The sequence below is a fragment of the Mobula birostris genome, chromosome 32, assembly GCF_030028105.1.
Source record: "Mobula birostris isolate sMobBir1 chromosome 32, sMobBir1.hap1, whole genome shotgun sequence".
NCBI lineage: Eukaryota > Metazoa > Chordata > Chondrichthyes > Myliobatiformes > Myliobatidae > Mobula > Mobula birostris.
The window spans coordinates 13,153,900-13,174,390 of NC_092401.1; the positions used below are offsets into that span (position 1 = coordinate 13,153,900).

General features: G+C 43.5%; 1 protein-coding gene across 1 annotated transcript in view; it reads left to right on the plus strand.

Annotated features, from left to right (window-relative positions):
• The first annotated feature begins 6,032 nt into the window (after positions 1-6,032).
• The window catches only part of LOC140191063 (adhesion G protein-coupled receptor L1-like), a 281,887-nt gene continuing 267,428 nt past the window's right edge, over positions 6,033-20,491 (plus strand). The window contains exons 1-2 of the mRNA XM_072248138.1: positions 6,033-6,036; positions 13,468-13,705. Of these exons, the coding sequence (XP_072104239.1) occupies positions 6,033-6,036; positions 13,468-13,705 (242 nt within the window). The remainder of the gene's footprint in view (positions 6,037-13,467; positions 13,706-20,491) is intronic.

Genomic DNA, 20,491 nt, shown 5'->3' on the forward strand with positions numbered 1-20,491 from the left:
TTTCACGCACAACAGTCTCTGGAGTTTATCAAGAGTAGTGCAATAAACCAAAAAACCATCCGGTGAGCGGCAATGTTGTGGGGAAAAATCCTTGTTAATGACAGAGGTCAGAGGAGAATGGCCAGACTGGTTCAAGTTGACAGGAAGGTGACAGTAACTCAAATAACCACACTTTACAACAGTGGTGTGCAGAAGAGCATCTCTGAATGCACGACCACATTGAACCTTGAAGTGGTCGGGCTACAGCAACATGAACACGTACTTAGTGGCCATTTAATTAGATACAGGGGATATTCACATGTCAGGCAGCATCTAAGGAGAGAGAAATGGAGATAATGATTCAGGTTTATGATCTTTGCTCTGTTTTCTTTGGGATAGGGTTCGATTTTGGAGTAAAGTCCGAAAATAAGTGCAGAAAATGTTAAGATACTCAGGTCAAGACACACAAAGTTAATATCTCATGTTATTAGCACCAATGAAGTTAAAAATCATCTGGGTTTTAAACTGCAGAGTAGGGGAAGGGATGGAAGAACAAGGGGAATGTCTGTGATAAAACAGAGATTGAGAGAGTCATTGCATAACTTGCCGAGAAAGAGTGGGGAAGTCCTGTTAATCCCAGCTGCAGCAGGTGTAAATAGAGAAGAACAAATGAAGTCATGGAGAGAGGTACAAGATACGAAATACTGGAAAACATAAATAAAGAAGTACTAGAAATACCCGGTAGGTTAGGCAGCTTCTGAGGAGAAAGAAAATCCAAATTAATTACAGATTAGTGACTTTTCATCAGAACTGGTAAATTATCACACACGTTGGGAAAAAACTAATTATCTGAAGTTGCTGAATTCAATATTGAAGATTATCACGGGGCTGGACAAAATATGAGGCCCCCTTCCTTAATCTTTTGCTGGGCTTTGCGGTTTATTGTCCTGTTTTATTTTAAATACATTTGCTGGTTCCAGCCTGACATCTGGGAATACTCAAGGATTTATACATTGCAGAGTGTGCAGATTTTACCATTTCAACTATCTGTCCAATTCCCTTCTGAAATTTATTGTTGAACCTACTTCCATAACCTTAACACCAACCAGTCCAGACCACAAAACTCAAAGCATAAAAAGAAATCTCCTCATCTCCCTCTGTTTTTTTTATTTACTGGTTATCTTAAATCTGTGCCCTTTCGCTTCTGATCCTCCTGGCAGTGGAAATAGCTTTTGCTTATTTATTCTGTCAAACTCCCGTATAGATCTGAAGATGAGTTAAATCAACTTTCTCCGCTCCATTGAAACTCCTGCAGCCTCTCCATTCACACAAGGTTCCTCATCAGTGATATCAGTGGAAAATCTCATCTGCACCTTCTCAAAAGCCTTGACATCTTTCCTAAATTGCAAACACAATACTCCAGCCAAGGCTTAGGGATAATTCATAACTTTAAAGTGCTGTGTGTAACAGACACATCAATCTTTACAGTGTAAGTAGCAAAAAGTAAACAACTGGAGGTCAAGCAGCTTCTGTGGAGGCAAAGTGATAGTCAATGTATTGGATCTGAGAGTATAAAGGGGAGCTAGCCAGTGTAGGGTGAGAGGAAGGGGTGAGGATCTGCAGAAAAGCAATCTCCAGTGTTCAACCCAATGTCACAATATACATTCAATGGCCACTTTATTAGATGCAGCTTTATGCCTACACAGTAATACAAATATCTAATAAGCCATTCATGGCAGCAAGTCAATGCATAAAAGCATGCAGGCATGCTCAAGAGGTTCAGTTGTTGTTCATACCAAACATCAGAATGGGGAAGAAATAGAATGGTCTAAGTGACTTTGACTGTGAAATGATTGTTGCTGCCAGACGGGGTGGTTTGAGTATCTCAGAAACTCGAAGTTCGAAGTAAGTTTATTATCAACGTACGTATATATCGCCTCACACAACCCTGAGATTCATTTTCTTACATACAAGAAACATGATAGAACCAATGAAAGAATGCACCCAACAGGATGGACAAACAACCAGTGTGCAAAAGACGACAAACTATGCAAATACAAGAGAAAGAAACTGCTGATCTCTTGGAATTTTCATGCACAATAGTCCATAAGACTGGAAGACATAAGATATAGGAACAGAATTAGGCCATTTCTCCTCAATTTATCTTAGGCAATCCATTTTCCCCTCAGCACCAAACTCATGCCTTCTCCCCATAATCCTTCATGCCCTGACTAATGAAAATCTATCAACCTCTGCCTTAAATATAATGAATGACTTGCCCTCCCCAGCCACCTGTGGCAATGAATTCCACAGATTTGCCACTCTCTGGCTAAAGAAAATTCCTCCTCATTTCAGTTCTGATAAGGACGTCCCTCTATTCTTTGGGCATAGACCCCCCCCCCAACATAGGAAGAATCCTCTCCACATCTACTTTATCGAGGCCTTTCGACATTTGATATGTTTCAAAGAGATACCCCCTCATTCTTCTAAATTCCAGTGAGTACAGCCCCAGAATTATCAAATGCTCCTCATATGATAGCCTTTCAATCCCAGAATCATTTCCCTGAACCTCCTTTGAACCGTCTCCAATGCCAGCTCATTCTTTTTAGATAAGGGGCACAAAACTGTTCACGATACTCCAAGTGAAGCCTTACCAGTGCCTTATAAGCTTCAACATTACATTCTTGTTGTCATATTCTAATCCACTCAAAATGAACGCTAACACTGTATTTGCCTTCTTCGCCACCAACTCAACCTGCAAATGAATCTTTAGGGAAACCTGCACCGAGACTTTTAGGTCCCTTTACACTTTCTCCCTGGTAATGGCAATTTCATTCACTTCGGTCCTGAAGAAATAACAAGCAGTATAGACAAAAGAGAATCAGTGGAAGTTGTATACTTGGATATTCAGAAGGCTCTAAAAATCCATCTTGTAGGCATTCTGTAAGTTCACCTTCATGGGATCCAATACCAACCAGATTTTCCCAATCTACCTGCATATTGAAATCCCCATCTCTATTGTAACATTGCCTTTTTGACATGCCATTTCTATCTCCCATTGTAATTTGTAGCCAACATCTTTGCTACTGTTTGGAGGTCTGTATATAACCTCCATCACAGTCTTATTCCCCTTGAAGTTTCTTAGTTCTACTCCCATGATTCTACACCTTCTGAACCTCTCTCACCTCCTTCTAAGGATTTGATTCCATTTTTTACCTACAGAGCCACCCCATCCCCTCTGCCTACCTGCCTGTCCTTTCAATATAATGTGTATCCTTGGATCTTAAGTTCCCAAGTATAATCTTCTTTCAGCCACAACTCAGTAATGCCCACAATGTCATACAAGCCAATTACTGACTGTGCTACAAGTTCATCTACATTGTTCCATATACTGTGTGCATTCAAATGTAACACCTTCAGTTCTGTGGTCATCACCCTTTTTGATTTTGTCCCCCTTTTACATTGCAACTCATTCCATCGACTGCAATTTTACCCAATTTCAGCCTCTCCTTGCTAGCAGGCTCACTACACACGGCCTCTGTTTGTAAATCAACTGCCCATCCTCAGCCCTATCATTCCAGTCCCAGTTGCAGGCCACATAAATTTAAACCTTCCCAAACAGCTCGAGCAAACATGCCTGCAAGGATATTGGTCCCCCTCAAGTTCAGGTGTATCCCATCCTTATTATACAGGTCGTACCTTCTCCAGAAGGGATCTCAATCATCCAGGAATCTGAACCCCTGTTCCTGTGCCAGTTCCTCAGCCACACATTTATCTGCAGAATGTTTCTCTTCTTACCCTCATCACCGGTAGTAATCTAGAGATTACTACTCTGGAGGTCTTACATTCAACCTTTTACCTAGCTCCCTAAAATCTCTCTTCAGAACTTCCTCACCTTTCCTGCCTATGTCATTGGTGCCAATATGCAGCAAGACTTCTGCAAATATGTACCAAGACTTCTGGTGGTTCAGCCTCCCCATTTAGAGTGCCATGGTCCTGATCCAAGACATCCTTGACCCTGGCACCTGGGAGGCAATCTATCACCTGGTTGTCTCTAACGCACCAACAGAATCTCCTCACTCTTGTATTGGCTTGTTGAAATCAAGATTATGCTTAGGTTTTGCCAAAGGTGCAGATCACAGAATACCTCTCCATCCTCAACACACCTCTGCCCCCGCAAATTTTAAACCCCTGCATCTCAACCCTTCCCCTACACCTGTGCTCATTCTCATTCAACAAAGACTTTTCCCTCCTAGTGCTGGCATTGTCAATGTACGAGCTTTGGTTTTCCATTGATTTTGATGAGTTAAAAAGATGTTGCCCTCAGCTTTGCATGTCCTTTCCACAGTCTGTTTACTCCCATGCTCAGGTACCTCCCTCCTTCATCTGCCTTTTACCCCTCCTCTACCTGCACATACTCTACGCTGTTCTGTCTCTGACCCTTGCCACATACCCTGCTCACATTATCCCACCATTGCTTTCTGCTGGTCTCCAGGATTCCTCCCACTGTAACCTTTTAACTTATTTTGGCTCACTTCCACATTCTCAAAGGATGTTCTCAAAAGAAAGGTTGATCAGGCCCTGACTTGTTTTGCAGTAGCATTGGTCCATCGGTCACCCCTTTGATCCATAGCCATCTTGTGGCTCATTCAGTGGGGACGGTCCCGGTTGCCCTTTGCTTTGCTGACCCCATAATGTCAAGGAGAGAGGAAATTCTACACAGCGATAAACCAGCAAAACCTCCAAACCCCTTTATAGGCCCACAGTGTGCCCTCCACCCCTATCTCAGGTGCTGTTCTGCCAGCTCCTGGTATTACATTCAAATTCCTCCCCAATCTAGTCTTCACAAGGAATTGTCAGTTCTACTTTGAACAGCTGCTTTGAGGTTTCTGACAGACTGACCATGTCAGACCTCAGGGATGATGATTCGATGAAGTCAGGGAACTTTAATTGCTTGCCAAGATTGACTTTCAGATGCCAGTCAGATGCTGTGGTGAGCAAGCCTGCTGGTGATCTGGGATCAGGCTGTGGTTGGTCTCCAGCTTTGACAAAGGCTACTCACCTTAAATACATTTTTCTCCACTTCTTGACATTTTTATCCTGGGAAGGGGAATCTACGCTACTCTATCTTTGCCATTCATAATTTTATTAGCTCCTCCCTGAGCCTCTGAAAATGTTGGGATCCACTATTTAACAAGGAGCGGGACACATTTAGAAAATCAGAAAACATAGATTTATGAAGGAAAATGGAAAAAAATATTTTCTGGACTTAACAAGCAGGCTAGATTAGGAAACAGCCTCTAGATTTATGAAGGTCATACAAAAAGCACTACAGAAAAAGCCATTGCACAAGTAAGAATGCATGAGATAGGAGTCATATATTCGCAGGGGTAGAGGGCTGGTTAATGCACACAGACAAGGTGGTGTTAATAAAGGACCTTTATCGGGGTGCAAACCTAACTAATGGTGTGCCACATGGGCCTCAAGTGTTTACAGACCACATGGTCTGACCAAACAGAGAAAGCTGGGAAAGGAAGTTGTGCACGGGATGCAGGTCTGCAGGTACATGGGTTAAGGCATCCGTTAGTCTTGCGACACCATGGATCTGCACCTGGAAAGTCTTCACTCTCCAGGGCGCAGGCCTGGGCAAGGTTGTATGGCAGTTGCCCATGCCGCAAGTCTCCCCTCTCCACGTCACCGATGTTGTCCAAGGGAAGGGCATTAGGACCCATACAGCTTGGCACCAGTGTCGTCGCAGAGCACTGTGTGATTAAGTGCCTTGCTCAAGGACACAACACATTCCCTCAGCTGGGACTCGAACTCACAACCTTCTGGTCGCTAGTCGAATGCCTTAACCACTTGGCTACATGCCCACATGGGTTAAGGAAGGGTGTGTAATATGGAGAAATGGGGTTACGGCTAGAAAACTAATGTGTAAATGGAAAGACGACTACAGAAATCTCCTGTATTTAAAAGACATTTAGACAGGGACTGGAAAGGTAAGGGCCAAGCTCAGGTAAATGGGACTAGCTCAGGTAGAAAACTTGGCCAGCATGGGTAAGTTGGGCCGAATGGCTTGTTTTATTTGAATACTCTATGCCCCTATGAGCACTCATACATGAAGCACAGAAAGTCAGAATGCAGGTGCATCAAGTAGTTAGAAAAGTAAATGGAACATTGGCCTTGTTGGTAAGTCATACAGGGTGAGCACTGGTGAGACCATGCCTGCAGTACTGCTCACAGATCTGGTCTCCTTATTGGAGGCTGCTCACTGAGGAGCATCAGGTTGACTCCTGGTGGAGTAACCTGTGAGTGAAGGTTGATTTGGAGAGCCTGTGTATATTGAAGCTTAGAGGTCCGGGAGATGTTCTCACTGAAACATAAGACTCTGAGCATATTTGACAAGGTTGATATTTCCCCTCAGAAGAGAATTTTGACTGGAAAGTATAATATCAGCATGCAAGGTTTTCCATTTAAGGTGGAGACATGAAAAAATTCCTCTCTCAGGAGACTGTGAACCATTTGGAATTCTTCACTTCAGAGACTTATGAACTTTGAATTATTGAATATAATCCAGAACAAAGATATGAACAATAGGCAGAGAAATGAAGATGAGCCAAGATCCGACCAAAACTGGCCTCATTGATTAGCAAAACAGACTCGAGACTCATCAAGATTGACTTCTGATCCTACTTCACATGTCCTCATTTTCCTAAAACCCACCTCTTTGACCAAGCATTGTGATCTCTAGTTTCAATTTTGTTTGCTCTAATGAAGCTCTTTGTGACGTTCCACAGTATTAAAAATGTTGAATACATGTGAAATATTGATGCTGGGTCTATCAGCTTTCACAAATAGAGGCACATCCTCTCCCTTGTGCCTACAGATACATACTGTATATACACACACAGCCTTTAAACAAGGACAAATACAAATCAGATGCTAACCTCTAAAGTTACCCCTCAGTTTCTACCATTCCAAAGTTCAAAGTTAATTTGTTATCAAAGTACGTATATGCCACCATATGCAAACCTAAGATTAATTTCCTTGCAGGCATACACAGTAGACAAAGAAATACATTAGATTCAGTGAAAATCTACACACAAGCAAAGACTGACAAATCAACGTGCAAAAGAAGCCAAACTGTTCAAACACAATAAATAAATAATACTGAGAACATGAGTTGTTGAGTCTTTGGAAGTGAGTCCATAGGTGGTGGAATCAGTTCAGCATTGAGGTGAGTGGAGTTATCCACACTGATACAGGAGCCTGATTGTTGAAGAGCTCCTGAACCTGGTGGTGTGGGACCTAGGCTCCTGCACCTCCTTCCTGATGGAGACAGAGGGAGCATGGATTGAATGGTGGAGGTGCTTCAAAGTTCAAAAGTTCAAAGTACATCTATTATCAAAGTATATATAAATTATACAACTTTGAGATTTGCCTCCTTACAAGCAGCCACAAAACAAGAAGCCTGACAGAACCCATTAAAAAAAGACTTAGCACCCAGAGCGCAGACAGAGAAAAAGCACAGATTGTGCAAGCAATGACATTCAGCATGAAAGTGAGTCCATAGACACGAAGCCTGGGGCGGCCAGAGCAGGACGCAGCGTCAACCTCAGTGCTGCAGAGAGCGCCGAGCAGAGCAGGCCCAACCCTTGCCTCCAGTCCCAAAACCCTGTCTTTTCAGTCCACCCAGCCCAGCGTTTAAATCAGCTAACCATCGGGCTGTGGCAGTGCCCGTTGTAGAAGTGCTCATCGGCAGGGAGAGTCTTTCCCCGTGATGGACTGCGCTGTATCTACCACCTCTTGTAGCCATTTTTCGCAGGGTTCCCGATCATCATCCAAGGTGCCTTTTCGTGTAGAAAAAAAATGACTCGCCACTCTTCCTGTTCTCGCAGAAAGATCCATCATCATTTTGTTTAACTCAGCAAAACTGTGTTTTGATCTCTGACCTCCCTTTTAATCAGAGATGGATGCTTACTAAATACATTAGGTGAGAGGAAGTCCGTGAAATAGCCCATTCTCAAGTTGAGTAAACACTTCATAAAACAGTGTGTGGAAATGAAATTCAGCACAGCACGGAGCAGTGAGGGAACAAAGAGAGTTGTCAGCTGAGAGCCATCAAACATTCAGCAATGGTCACTGCCCACAATCGAGAGGAATGAGAATGAAACGGCAGACAATGGAGTGGGGTGGGCCAAGGGGTTGGCAGGATTTGTTACAGGGAGCAGTATAGGGTATGTCGTTTGTACGTTGAAGAGTGTGGAGTGTATCAGTGGAGTGTATCAGTGTTACAGTGAGGATGTGGGGAGTATCAATTACAATGAGGACTGTGAGGTACATGAGCATTACAGTGAGGGGTTGGGGTATCTGAGTTACAGTGAGGGTGGGCGGTATAAATAAATAAAGGCATCCGTTAGTCTTGTGAGACCATGGATCTGCGCCTGGAAAGTCTTCATTCTCCAGGGCGCAGGCCTGGGCAAGGTTGTGTGGAAGACCAGCAGTTGTCCATGCTGCAAGGCTCCCCTCTCCACAACACTGATGTTGTCCAAGGGAAGGGCATTAGGACCCATACAGCTTGGCACCGGTGTCGTCGCAGAGCAATGCGTGATTAAGCGCCTTGCTCAAGGACACAACACGTTCCCTCGGCTGGGGCTCGAACTCACGACCTTCAGGTCGCTAGTCCAATGCCTTAACCACTTGGCCAGATGCCCACACAGGTGGGAAGTATATGAGTGTGACAATGAGGGTAAGATGTATCATTGGGGACTCGAGTCACCCCAATCACAAACTGTCCCAGCTGCTACCATCCGGGAAATGGTACTGCATCATTAAAGCCAGGACCAACAGACTCCAGGACAGCTTCTTCCACCAGGCCATCAGACTGATTAATTCACGCTGATACAATTGTATTTCTATGTTATATTGACTGTCCTGTTGCACATACTATTTATTGCAAGTTACTATAAATTGCACGTTGCACATTTAGACGGAGACGTAAAGATTTTTACTCCTCGTGTATGTGAAGGATGTAAGAGATCATTTCAATTCAGATTCAAATATCAGATTGTTGTACTGAGTAGTGGGATGTAACAGTTACAGTGAGGAGTGTGTGGTGAGTCAGTGTTAAGTGAGGAGCACAGGGTGTGAAACTGTAACAGTGAGGGGTCTGGGCGATATCACTGGAGGGGTGCCTGGTGTAATATAGTGTTACAAGTAGAGGTGTTGGGTGTATCAGTTGTCTAAATTAAGAAGGTTATAAGGCATTAATTGCGAAAGACTGAGCAGTACCAACTACTCATTGCACGTGGTAAAACGTAGCATAAAATCAATGTTCCATTTCAAAATGAAAGGAAAATATTGTTTAGATCTCTGAAGTGTTCTGGATATTCCTTATCTGAGTGCCAAACGACATCACCAACAGGCTTAAATCAAGGTCCAGGATTTAGGCCTCAGTGCTCTGCTTCGCATTGCCCTATCTGGAGCCGGCCCTCTGCTAGCTTCAGATCTGTTTATGATCAGTCTGGGCCCACCTCCCACCCAAAGGCTAAGCCAGGCCTGCCTGTTCCAGCAGTGCCTGGGGCCCATTAATCTGAGCCTTGCCACAGGCCCGTCTTGCTTTGTTTCCTTGTTCCAATCCATCAGGGCCTGTTCAGCCCTTAGATTGCAAATCTTTCCTCTCTCTCTGCCTGATTGATTGAACTTGTCAGTGTCTTCTGAACACTTTTATTTTTCATTTTCACATGGCCTGCCTCGTTCCAGTGCTGCCATTCCTAAGCCCTCTGCAGTTCTGCACCGATTAAGCACAGTCTCTGAGGAACAGGTTATTGTATTCATGGAGATGCTTTTTCATAGCTAAGAGCAGAGTGAAGGATTTTTACTGGTCCTGTTGTGGAGTGACTGTTACCAGATTGGGCGACGTGGGCTCGTTTGGTCTGTTACCATGCTGTATCTCTTAAAAAAAGATGTCTCTTCTCCTCCTGCCTCAGGATTTGCAAGAGAGCAGTTTTGTGATTACTTTTACTGGTCAACCTCTTTTTAAAAATACCCACCAACATAAATCCTCGTTGCTTGTGGTGTACTCAATATTTAAGTACTATGTGAGTAATCCTGTATATGTTCCTGTTGTTGTCTGTAAGGGGTTTGTACATTCTCCACGTGACCGTGTGTGTTTCCTCCGGGTGCTCTGATTTCCTCCCACAGTGCAAAGACATTGGTAGGTTGATTGATCATAATAGATTGTCCCGTGATTAGGCTGGGGTGAAATTAGTGGGTTACTGGATGGCACGGCTCAAAGGCCCGTGAGGGCCGATTCCGCGCTGTATCTCAATAGGACATTAAAAAAAGGCATCCGTTAGTCTTGTGAGACCATGGATCTGCGCCTGGAAAGTCTTCACTCTCCAGGGCGCAGGCCTGGGCAGGTTGTATGGAAGTCCAGCAGTTTGCCCATGCTGCAAGTCTCCCCTCTCCACGACACCAATGTTGTCCAAGGGAAGGGCATTAGGACCCATACAGCTTGGCACCAGTGTCGTCGCAGAGCAATGTGTGATTAAGTGCCTTGCTCAAAGACACAACACGTTCCCTCGGCTGGGGCTCGAATTCACGACCTTCAGGTAGCTAGTCCAATGCCTTAACCACTTGGCCACGTGCCCACACCAATAGAACATAGAAATTTACAGCACATTACAGGCCCTTCGGCCCACAATGTTGTGCCGACCATGTAACCTGCTCAATAAAAAAAATATTGTTTGATTAAGCATTAAATAATTCATTACAGGTTATATGTATAAATATATAAATTTCATACGTCATCACGCTACCACATGATGCGTGTGCACCTCACTTAAAGTACAGATGAAGCTACAACACATAAATTGCTAATGATGCAACCTGTGAATTAATTGATTTTCAATGTCTTTACATCTATCTCTGTCCCAGCACTTCATCAACACACTCTTTGCCGCATAATTCCCTGCTTCTATTTTCCTCCGTCTGTTACTATACCAACACTAGCAGTACCCTTGTCTCTGGCTCAGAACATTAGAACATTCAAGAGTCAATGAAAATCTAAAAGACTGAAAATCTTTTGTCTCTCCTCACACTCTCATGCTTGCTTCTCATGATTTCTTTTACATTCCATTTAATTTTTGTCTCTGTCCAGCCTTCTCTGTCAACTCTCTCCTAATTTCAAACTGTTTAACATTCGGACTTTTAATCACCATTTCTGCGGTTAATAAACCGAACTCTCAGCATGCAGGATCTCAACTCCAAACATCAGCTGTTCCATTCCCCTCCAAAGATGCTTCCTGACCTGCTAAGTTTCTCCAGTATTTTGTTTACTGCTTCCGACCTCTCAGCTGATCGGGCAGCACCTGTGAGGGAGAAAACAATGTAATGTTTCAGGTCCTAGGATCTATATTCTTTTTATGTTACACACTCAGTCCTATTGAATAGCGAAGGGACTACTCAAGATACCAAGGGTAATATGGGTAAAACCATGGATTTTCAAGATAGGTTGCTTACCAACTCATTAAATGCAGAACATGATTCTTAGTTCTTTGTAAAGAGTCCCTTGGGCTACAAAGATTTGGATGGGCTATAAAACTCTCAAATCTCTGAAATTCATGGATGTTCACTTGGAAAATCTGCTTAAGTCCAAGGTCCTATAATCCTTCAGCCTGGCTCCACTTTGACTTACATATATCAAACGTTCTGTCTCCAGGTTACGGACACCCCACATTCGAGCAAGCTTCCATCATATTATTAAATTCAAGAACCTGATGTCCGAACATATCTTTATTCCTATGAATGGCAGAGCTAAGTTTCTTCCCCCTCTGTACTTTCAGTAATTGCCCTTTCTTATCAGTCTTATTTATATGCTTGTAATGTCATTTATTACAATACTGAGAAGGTATGGTTATCATACTGATTCCCACCATCGGGGAGAAGCTACAGGAGCCTGAAGACACACACACTCAATGTTTTAGAAACAACCTCTTCCCCTCTGCTATCAGATTTCTGAACGGTCTGTGAACACCACCTCACTATTCCTGATTTGCAAAAAAATTGTCAATAAAGTTGTAACTTAATTTGTTTTACGTCTCAGACATTTCATGGCATACCTCTGTGATAATTACCCTGAGTCTGACCGTATTGAATGATTTTTGTGTATTTTCCAAATTAATGGACACAAGCTAACTTACTGATTCTGTAAAAAGCAAAACCCATTTGTTACTCAGAGACAGCCCATATACTGTAAACTAAAATGTTACATTCTGAAAGAATTTTATCTAATATATATATTCGGATGAATTTTTGCTGGCTGCTCATTGAGGAGCCTGTTCCACAGACTCTCCACTCTTTCATTGAAACCTTGCTTCTATGGGTTAGTTTTAAATGAAGGGTGAGCCATGATTTTATTATCCATGGTTTTACCCATATTACCCTTGGTACCCTAAGATTCTGCTATTCTTAAATCATCTAAGATCATAATTCACAATTAAATGAACTGCCTGCTCATAGTCCCAGCCACGCTGTATTTTTGTTTTGTTATCCAGTGCATTGGTATTCCCAAATCAGCTCTCAACCTTCCCTTTCCTCAGGAAGGTTATCAGTAATTAGTTTATTAGTGTCATATGTTCCGAAATACAGTGAAAATATTTTGTTTGCATGCCATGCTGTCAAATTATTCCATAAGTAAGTACAGTGAGGTAGTAGAAAAGTAAAAAGCACTAACAGAGTGCAGGATATGTTAGTTACAGAGAAAGTGCAATGTAGGCAGCTAATACATTGCAAGGAATACAATGAGGTAGATTGAAAGATTAAGACTTCATCTTTATCATGCAAGAGATTTATAACACAAATGAGAAGCTGTCACTGAACCTGGTGGCACATGTTCTCGTGCTACTGAAGGTACCTGTATGTGTGGTAAACATAGAAACATAGAAAATAGGTGCAGGAGTAGGCCATTCGGCCCTTCGAGCCCGCACCACCATTCAGTACGATCATGGCTGATCATCCAACTCAGAACCCTGTACCCGCCTTCTCTCCATACCCCCTGATCCCTTTAGCCACAAGGGCCATATCTAACTCAAGATATAGTCGCAGCGATGCAAAAGGCGATGCTTCAAAAAGGCTGCGTCTATCATTAAGAATCCCGATCACCCAGGACATGCCCTCTTCTCATTGCTACCGTGAAGGAGGAGATACAGGAGCCTGAAGACATACACTCAACAATTCAGGAACAGCTTCTTCCCCTATGGCATCAGATTTCTGAATGGACAATTCTGAATGGTCTTTTTTCCTTTTTTTGCATTACTTATTTGATTTATATATACTCCCTATTGTAATTTATAGTTTTTATTATTATGCACTGCAATGTACTGCTGCCGCGAAACAACAAATTTCACGACATATGCCGGTGTTATTAAACCTGATCCTGATTAGGATCTAAAGTCAGGTGCTACAAGGAGCTTTAAAGGTCTCAAGGTGTTTTCTCTGCTTCCTCCCCAGGTTTGAGTCGGGCTGCCTTGCCATTTGGTCTGATGCGCCGGGAGCTGGCGTGTGAAGGGTACCCCATCGAGCTGCGGTGCCCGGGGAGCGACGTCATAATGATCGAGAGCGCCAACTATGGGCGGACTGACAACAAGATCTGCGACGCCGACCTCTTCCAGATGGAGAACGTCGAGTGTTACCTTCCCGACACCTTCAAGATCATGTCACAAAGGTAGGACAGTGGTTGCAAGATCTGGTCACGTGCCCGGCTATAAATGAGGCCCAAGAACATTGTGCTGAGTCCTTTTCAGTTGCATTAAGTTTTTTGATGTTCTATCTCACTTCAGACGAAACAGCTAGACCTCAGATGAAGCAGGGATAGTCAGAATGATACAAAATGCATAACAACTTTATATGGTCCCTATTTCAATGTTATTAACCTGGTCTGCATTAATGTTGGTAGCTTAAAATTGCTGCTTGCAGAAGTAAATAAATAGAGACATTGCTATCTGCAGGACAACACACATGAAATCGAGGACTAGAATATAAAAGCAAGTATGTAATGTTGAGATTTTATAAAGCACTTGTGAGGCCTCACTTGGAGTATTATGTGCAGTTTTGGGCCCCTTATCTTAGAAAGGATGTGCTGAAACTGGAGACGGATCAAAGGGGGTTCACAAACATGATTCCAGGTTTGAATGACTTGTCATTTGAAGGGTGTCTGATGGCTCTGGGGCTGTATTCACTGGAGTTCAGAAGAATTAGAGATGACCTCATTGAAATAATGGAATGGTGAAAGGCCTTGACAGAGTGGACATGGAAAGGATGTTTCCTATGGTAGGAGAGTCTCAGACCAGAGGACACAGCCTCAGAGTAGAAGGGCATCCTTTTAGAACGGAGATGAGGAGGAATTTGCTTAGCCAGAAAGTGGTGAATCTGTGGAATTCTTTGACACAGGCAGCTGTGGAGGCCAAGTCCTTATGTATATTTAAAGCAGAGGTCAATAGATTCTTGATTGGTCAGGGCATGAAGGTAGGGGAAAATTGGATCAGCCATGATGAAATGGCGGAGCGGACTCAATGGGTGAAATGGCCTAATTCTGCTCCTATATCTTATGGTGTTATGGAAATACTGAAGGAACTCAGCAGGCCAGGCAGCATCTAAGGAAAAGAATAAACAGTGAATGTTCCGGGCCAAGGCACTTCATCAGGATTGGGAAGGAAGGGGGAGGAGGTCAGAAAAAGGTGGTGGGAAAAGAAGGAGGACAAGGTAGAAGGTGATAGGTGAAGCTAGGTGGGTGGGGGAGAAGCTGGGAGGTAATAGCTGGAAAATGTAAAGTAATCTGAAAGGAGAGGGGAGTGAACCCTGGGAGAAAGGTAAGGTGGAGGGGCAAAAGGGGGAGGTGATAAGCAGGTGAAGAGAAGAGATAAGAGGCCCAAGTGCGGAATTGAAGTGTGAATAGTGAGGTGGGGGGCGGGGGGAAGAAATTAACCTGAAATTGGAGAAATCGATGTCCATGCCATCAGGTTGGAGGCTACCCAGATGGAGTATGAAGTTTTGCTCCTCCAACCTGAGAGTGGCCTCATCATGGCAGAAGAAGAGGCCATGGACTGACATGCCAGAACAAGAATATGGATAGGAATTAAAATGGTTGGCAACTAGCAAATCCCACTTTTTGTGATGGAAGAGAAATGCTTGACAAAGCGGTCCCCAAATTTACGTCGGGTATCACCTGTGTAAAGGAGGCCACATCGTGAGCACAAGATACAATAGATGACCCTAAAAGATTCACAGGTGAAGTGCTACCTCACCTGGAGGGACTAGTTGTGGCCCTGCATGGAGGTGACGAAGCAAGTGTAGCAGTACTTTTGGCACTTGCAGGGATGTGCTGGATGGAGATTAGTGGGAAGGGATGAAAGGACGAGGGAATGACTGAGGGAGCGATCCCTGTGGAAAGCAGAGTGGGAGAGAGGTAAAGATGCGTTTTGGTGGTACGGTCCCATTAATGGTGGTGGCAGTTGCGGAAAATGATGTGTTGGATGTGGAGGATCATGGGGTGGTAGGTGAGGACAAAAGGAGCTCTATCCCTGTTAGGATGGGATGAGGACAGATATCTGGGAAATGGAGGCTATGCAGATGAGGGCAGCATCAATGGTGGAGGAAGAGACACTCTTTTCTTTGAAGGAGGACATCTCTGATCTCCTGGAAAGGTAAGACTCATCCTGGGAACAGGTGCGGTGGAGACGAAGGAACTGAGAAAAAGGAATAGAATTTTTACAGGAGATAGGGTATATTCATAATATCACGTTCCTGAACTGTACTGTATTCCCTGTTCTATAGAGTCTCCAAAAATTTCAATTATAACATACACTTAAGGTGAACAAGGAAGGTTTGAGAGAGATGTGTGGAACAAGGCTTTTTACGCAGAGAGTGGTAGATGCCTGGAGCAGGCTGCCGGGGTGGTGGTGGATGCAGATGCAACAGCGTCATTTAAGGGACTTTTAGATGGTCACATGAAGATGCAGAGAATGGAGCGATATGGATCATGTGCAGGCAGAAGAGATTTAGCTAAATTTGGTTTCATGTTGGCATAGATATGATGAGCCGATAGGCTTGTTCCTGCATTGTACTGTTCTATGTACTATGTTAAAATCAGTATTTTCACCCTTGCCTGATGTGCTTTGGCGATCCCAAGTGAACTAGCATTAATAAAGCTGTATCTATTGACATCCAACTGAAAATCTCCTCAACTTTGGAGCTCTATGCACAGTGCAATGAGGCCCTCTGGTTAATCTGCTCATGACTTCAGAGCATTCCGCAGTTCTGCAAACAGCATGCATTCCTTCCCCAAAACTGCGGACTTTTCTCGCTCGACATTCGCCGCACAGTGATGCTTTGTGCCGAGCCTTTTACCTCTGACTCTTGTTTGTGGCATCCTCTTGTGACCCTCTGAGCTGTTCAGACAGCTCACCCTGACTGAGTCTGCTGACCAGCTTACTCCTTTGTCTCACTGGTCTGCTTCTCAATCTGTGGTCACCTCAGAGTTCCTCCAATCAGTAACTTCTCTCTTAGTACCTCACTGCCACAACCTGCTTCACTTCGTCACACACAGTTAGACAGATGCGATCCCTTACTCTCCAATAGCTGAACGTGAGCACCATGACTTCATGACCCTTCAAGTGCTCCCTTTATGCTTCCTTTTTTTAATATTATCCACCCTCACATCCAGAGATAGAGTACTCTCCATCCCTGCTACACTGCTCCATCATTACCCTGCGAGGCGTCATATTTCATTTTCCGTTCAAAAGAGATGTTGGAGTCATTGAGTCGTACACCAGAGAAACAGGTCCCTCATCTCAACTAGTCCATGCTAACCAGATGTCAATCTAGGCTATTCCCATTTTGCCCTCTAAATCTTTACTATTCATCTAACTGTCCGTCCATTTTAAATGTTATTAAAATAATCCAGTGCTGGGAAATGTATGACAATGCATTTTAGTAAAAGGAACAATAGTGCATTATCTAAATGGGGAGAAGGTTCAAACATCAAAGTCCAGAAGATTAATTTACAGATTGAGTCTGTGGTAAAGAAGGCAAATGCAATGTTGGCATTTATTTTAAGGGTAATAGAATATAAAAGTAAGCAGATAATGCTGAGCCTTTATAAGATACTAGTAAGGCCGCGCTTGGAGTATTGTCAACAGTTTTGGGCCCCATATCTCAGAAAGGATGTGTTGTCATTGAAGGGAGTCCAGAGGAGGTTTACGAGGATGATTCTGGAAATGATGGGGTTAACATGTGAGGAGCTTTTGGCAGCTTTGGGCCTGTACTCACTGGAATTTAGAAGAATGCAGGGGTATCTCATTGAAACCTGCCGAATGTTGAAAGGACTAGATTGGGTGGATATGGAGAGGATCTTTCCTATGGTGGGGGTATTTAGAACTAAAGGGAACAACCTCAAAATTGAGGGACGACCTTTTAGACAGGATTCAAGAAGGAATTTTTTTAGCCAGACAGTAGTGAATCTGTGGAACGCTCTGCCACAGACTGTGGTGGGGGCCAAGTCCGTGGGTATACTTAAGGTGGAAGTTGATCATTTCCTGATCAGTCAGGGCATCAAGGGATATGGTGAGAAGGCAGGTGTATGGGGTTGACTGGAATCCGGGATCAGCCGTGATGGAATGGCGGAGCAGTCATGTCAGGCTGAATGGCCTAATTCTGCTCCTATGTCTTATGGTCTTATAACTGCCTCAACAACTTCCTCTGACCACTCATTCTACCGTGGTAAACAAGTTGCCCCTCAGTTTCCTACTAAATCACCTTACACCTTAAACTTACAGTATTCCCTCTAGTTCTTGATGCCCTAATCCTAGGAAAAAACTGTACTCACCTTATCAATGCCCTTCATTATTTTATACAGCTATGTTAATTTCTTAACATACAACACTCATGATCTTCAGAAAAACTACTGTCCTAGTTTATTCCGGGAAAATTTGAGTTTAGCAGTAAATGAAAAGCAAAAATCTGCAGATGCTCAAAACCTGAGACAAAAACTGAAAATCCTGGAAAAACTCATCAGGTCAGGTGCCGTCTGTGGAGAGAGAAATAGTCTATGACTCATAACAAAACCTCTGTCATAACTGAGAAAGAGAGATACAAGTTACTCTTTCATTAAGAGGAAAGGTGTGGGAGGGCTGTGTATTACAAATAGAATTTCTGTGATAGGACAAGTTGAACAGTCTTTAATGGGAATAATTGACAGCATGTTAAACTACTGGAACTGTGCAGTGTGTTGTTAATGGTAAAGTGATGGGATTTAACCTGGAAGGCTAGACTTACACATAGGGGATAGAATATAGAACATAAAAAATGAAATTCTGAAAAAAGACTCATCAAGTCATACAGCAACTGTGGAGAGAGAAACAGTTATGTTTCAGATGAGGAACCTTCCATTCACACACCCATAGAATCTACAAGAACATTGTATTGAAATACAGGTAGTTGATGATTGTGAAGGTTCTCTGCACTGGAGGCAAAGGGCTCTGTGATACAGAACTGTGATGGTACAGTGGCATAACAGAAGAGAGAGGACTGTAGCACATTGCTTATTTATATAATTAATGCTGATATCGTGCTGATAAGTGCTGAGTTGGCAGAAATATGATTTAAATTTAAGTAAGGGATGGAAGTTTGCACAGGCACAATAATTAAAGAGGCAGTGACTTTGCTTTGAAAAAATAGCCGGTCAAGCAGAAGAAATGACATAGAGCACTCAATGTACCAGATTTTTCTCTCACTATAAGACCTGCCTATCTGGATTCTAGTCTATTTTTCTCCACTCTTTTGCCTTTGAAACAAATCCTTTGGGTCAAACATCTGGGCATCTGTCCCCGGACCAGAACAAGAGGCAACTGTCAGGGAGCTCTCTGGATTTTGGGAAACACATCAGCAAAGCAAGTCCCCAAAAACAGCAGTGAAATATGACCAGATAAGGTCTCTGGAGATAAAGCAGAACTTGCTGGAAATGTTCAGCAGGTCAGGCAGCACAATCTGTTTAGAAATGTTGTTTAAGAAGTAAACTAATGATCAGTCCACCAGGGACAACTCCAATGCAAATCTTGGGCACAGTGCCAAGAGATCATCTAATGTTCAGCTGAGGGAGCAACCCAACTCTTTGTGTCTGATATGAAGGATGGAACTCTGGCTGTGACAAATTCGATATCAGACTAGACACTGTGGTCTTATCCGGCGGTCCCCAACCACCGGGCCGTGGACCGGTACCAGGCCGCAAGGCATGCGCTACCAGGCCACGAGGAAACGATTCGATTTGGCGATATGAGTCAGCTGCACCTTTCCTCATTCCCTGTCACGGGCACTGTTGAGCTTGAACGCACGCGAGCGCATTACGCATGCGTCATCCATGTCAGAGCGGGAAGGAGATCAACTCCTCGAGCTTGCAGATGACGGCGGGTTGAAAAGTATGTTTGACATAACATCTCTGCCGGCATTCCGGATCAAAGTCAAGGCTACGTATCCTGAGATAGACACGGAAGCACTGAAAACGTTGCTTCCATTTCCAACATATATCTTTGCTATGAATGCAATGAAAACTAAATTGCAGAATAAACTGGACATAAGGAACCCATTCGAGTATCGCTGTCTCCCATCACCCCTCAATAGGACCGTCTTGCTGCAGGAAAACAAGTATTCAGCCCAGGGCTCCCACTGATTCAGCGATATTGGTGCATTGCAATGATTTTATATGTTCATACTAAGAAAATATGCGCTGCGTGTTTAATATGCAAACGTTACTTAAAATGTTATGATGCTATTGACTTATAAGTGACTTATATAACCATATAACAATTACAGCATAGATACAGGACACCTCTGCCCTTCTAGTCCATGCCGAACACTACCCTCACCTCGTCCCACTGACCTGCACTCATTCCAAAACCCTCCATTCCTTTCCTGTCCATATGCCTATCCAATTTTTCTTTAAATGATAATATCGAAACTGCCTCTACCACTTCTACTGGAAGTTCGTTCAATACTTACTTCAAGCTCCCCTGTCCTCCCCTGATAATTGACTTATCGCTATATTCATGCGAGGAACATATGCGCTGTGTGTTTAATATTAAATTCGTTAGATAAACCCTTTTAGAAACGAAATTGAGTGTATTAGCCACTTATCACCTATATTCAGGTCATGATTAACACCCCCCCCCCCGAACAAAATCACCAAAAACAATTTGCGGAAAAGAAATCGGCACGAACACGCATGCACAAGTCACACATGCGCACTGGTACCCGCGCAAGGCTTCATGGTCATTGTAGTCTTTCTCGGGGTAAACAATGTATTTGACCTGTTACTCTTGTCCGTTGGCAACCGTTACCCCCCACCCCCCGGTCAGCCGGTCCGCAAGAATATTGTCAATATGAAACCGGTCCGCAGTGCAAAAAAAGTTGGGGACCCCTGGTCTTATCCAATAGCAATTTGTTTGGCCTTGAGGTGCTG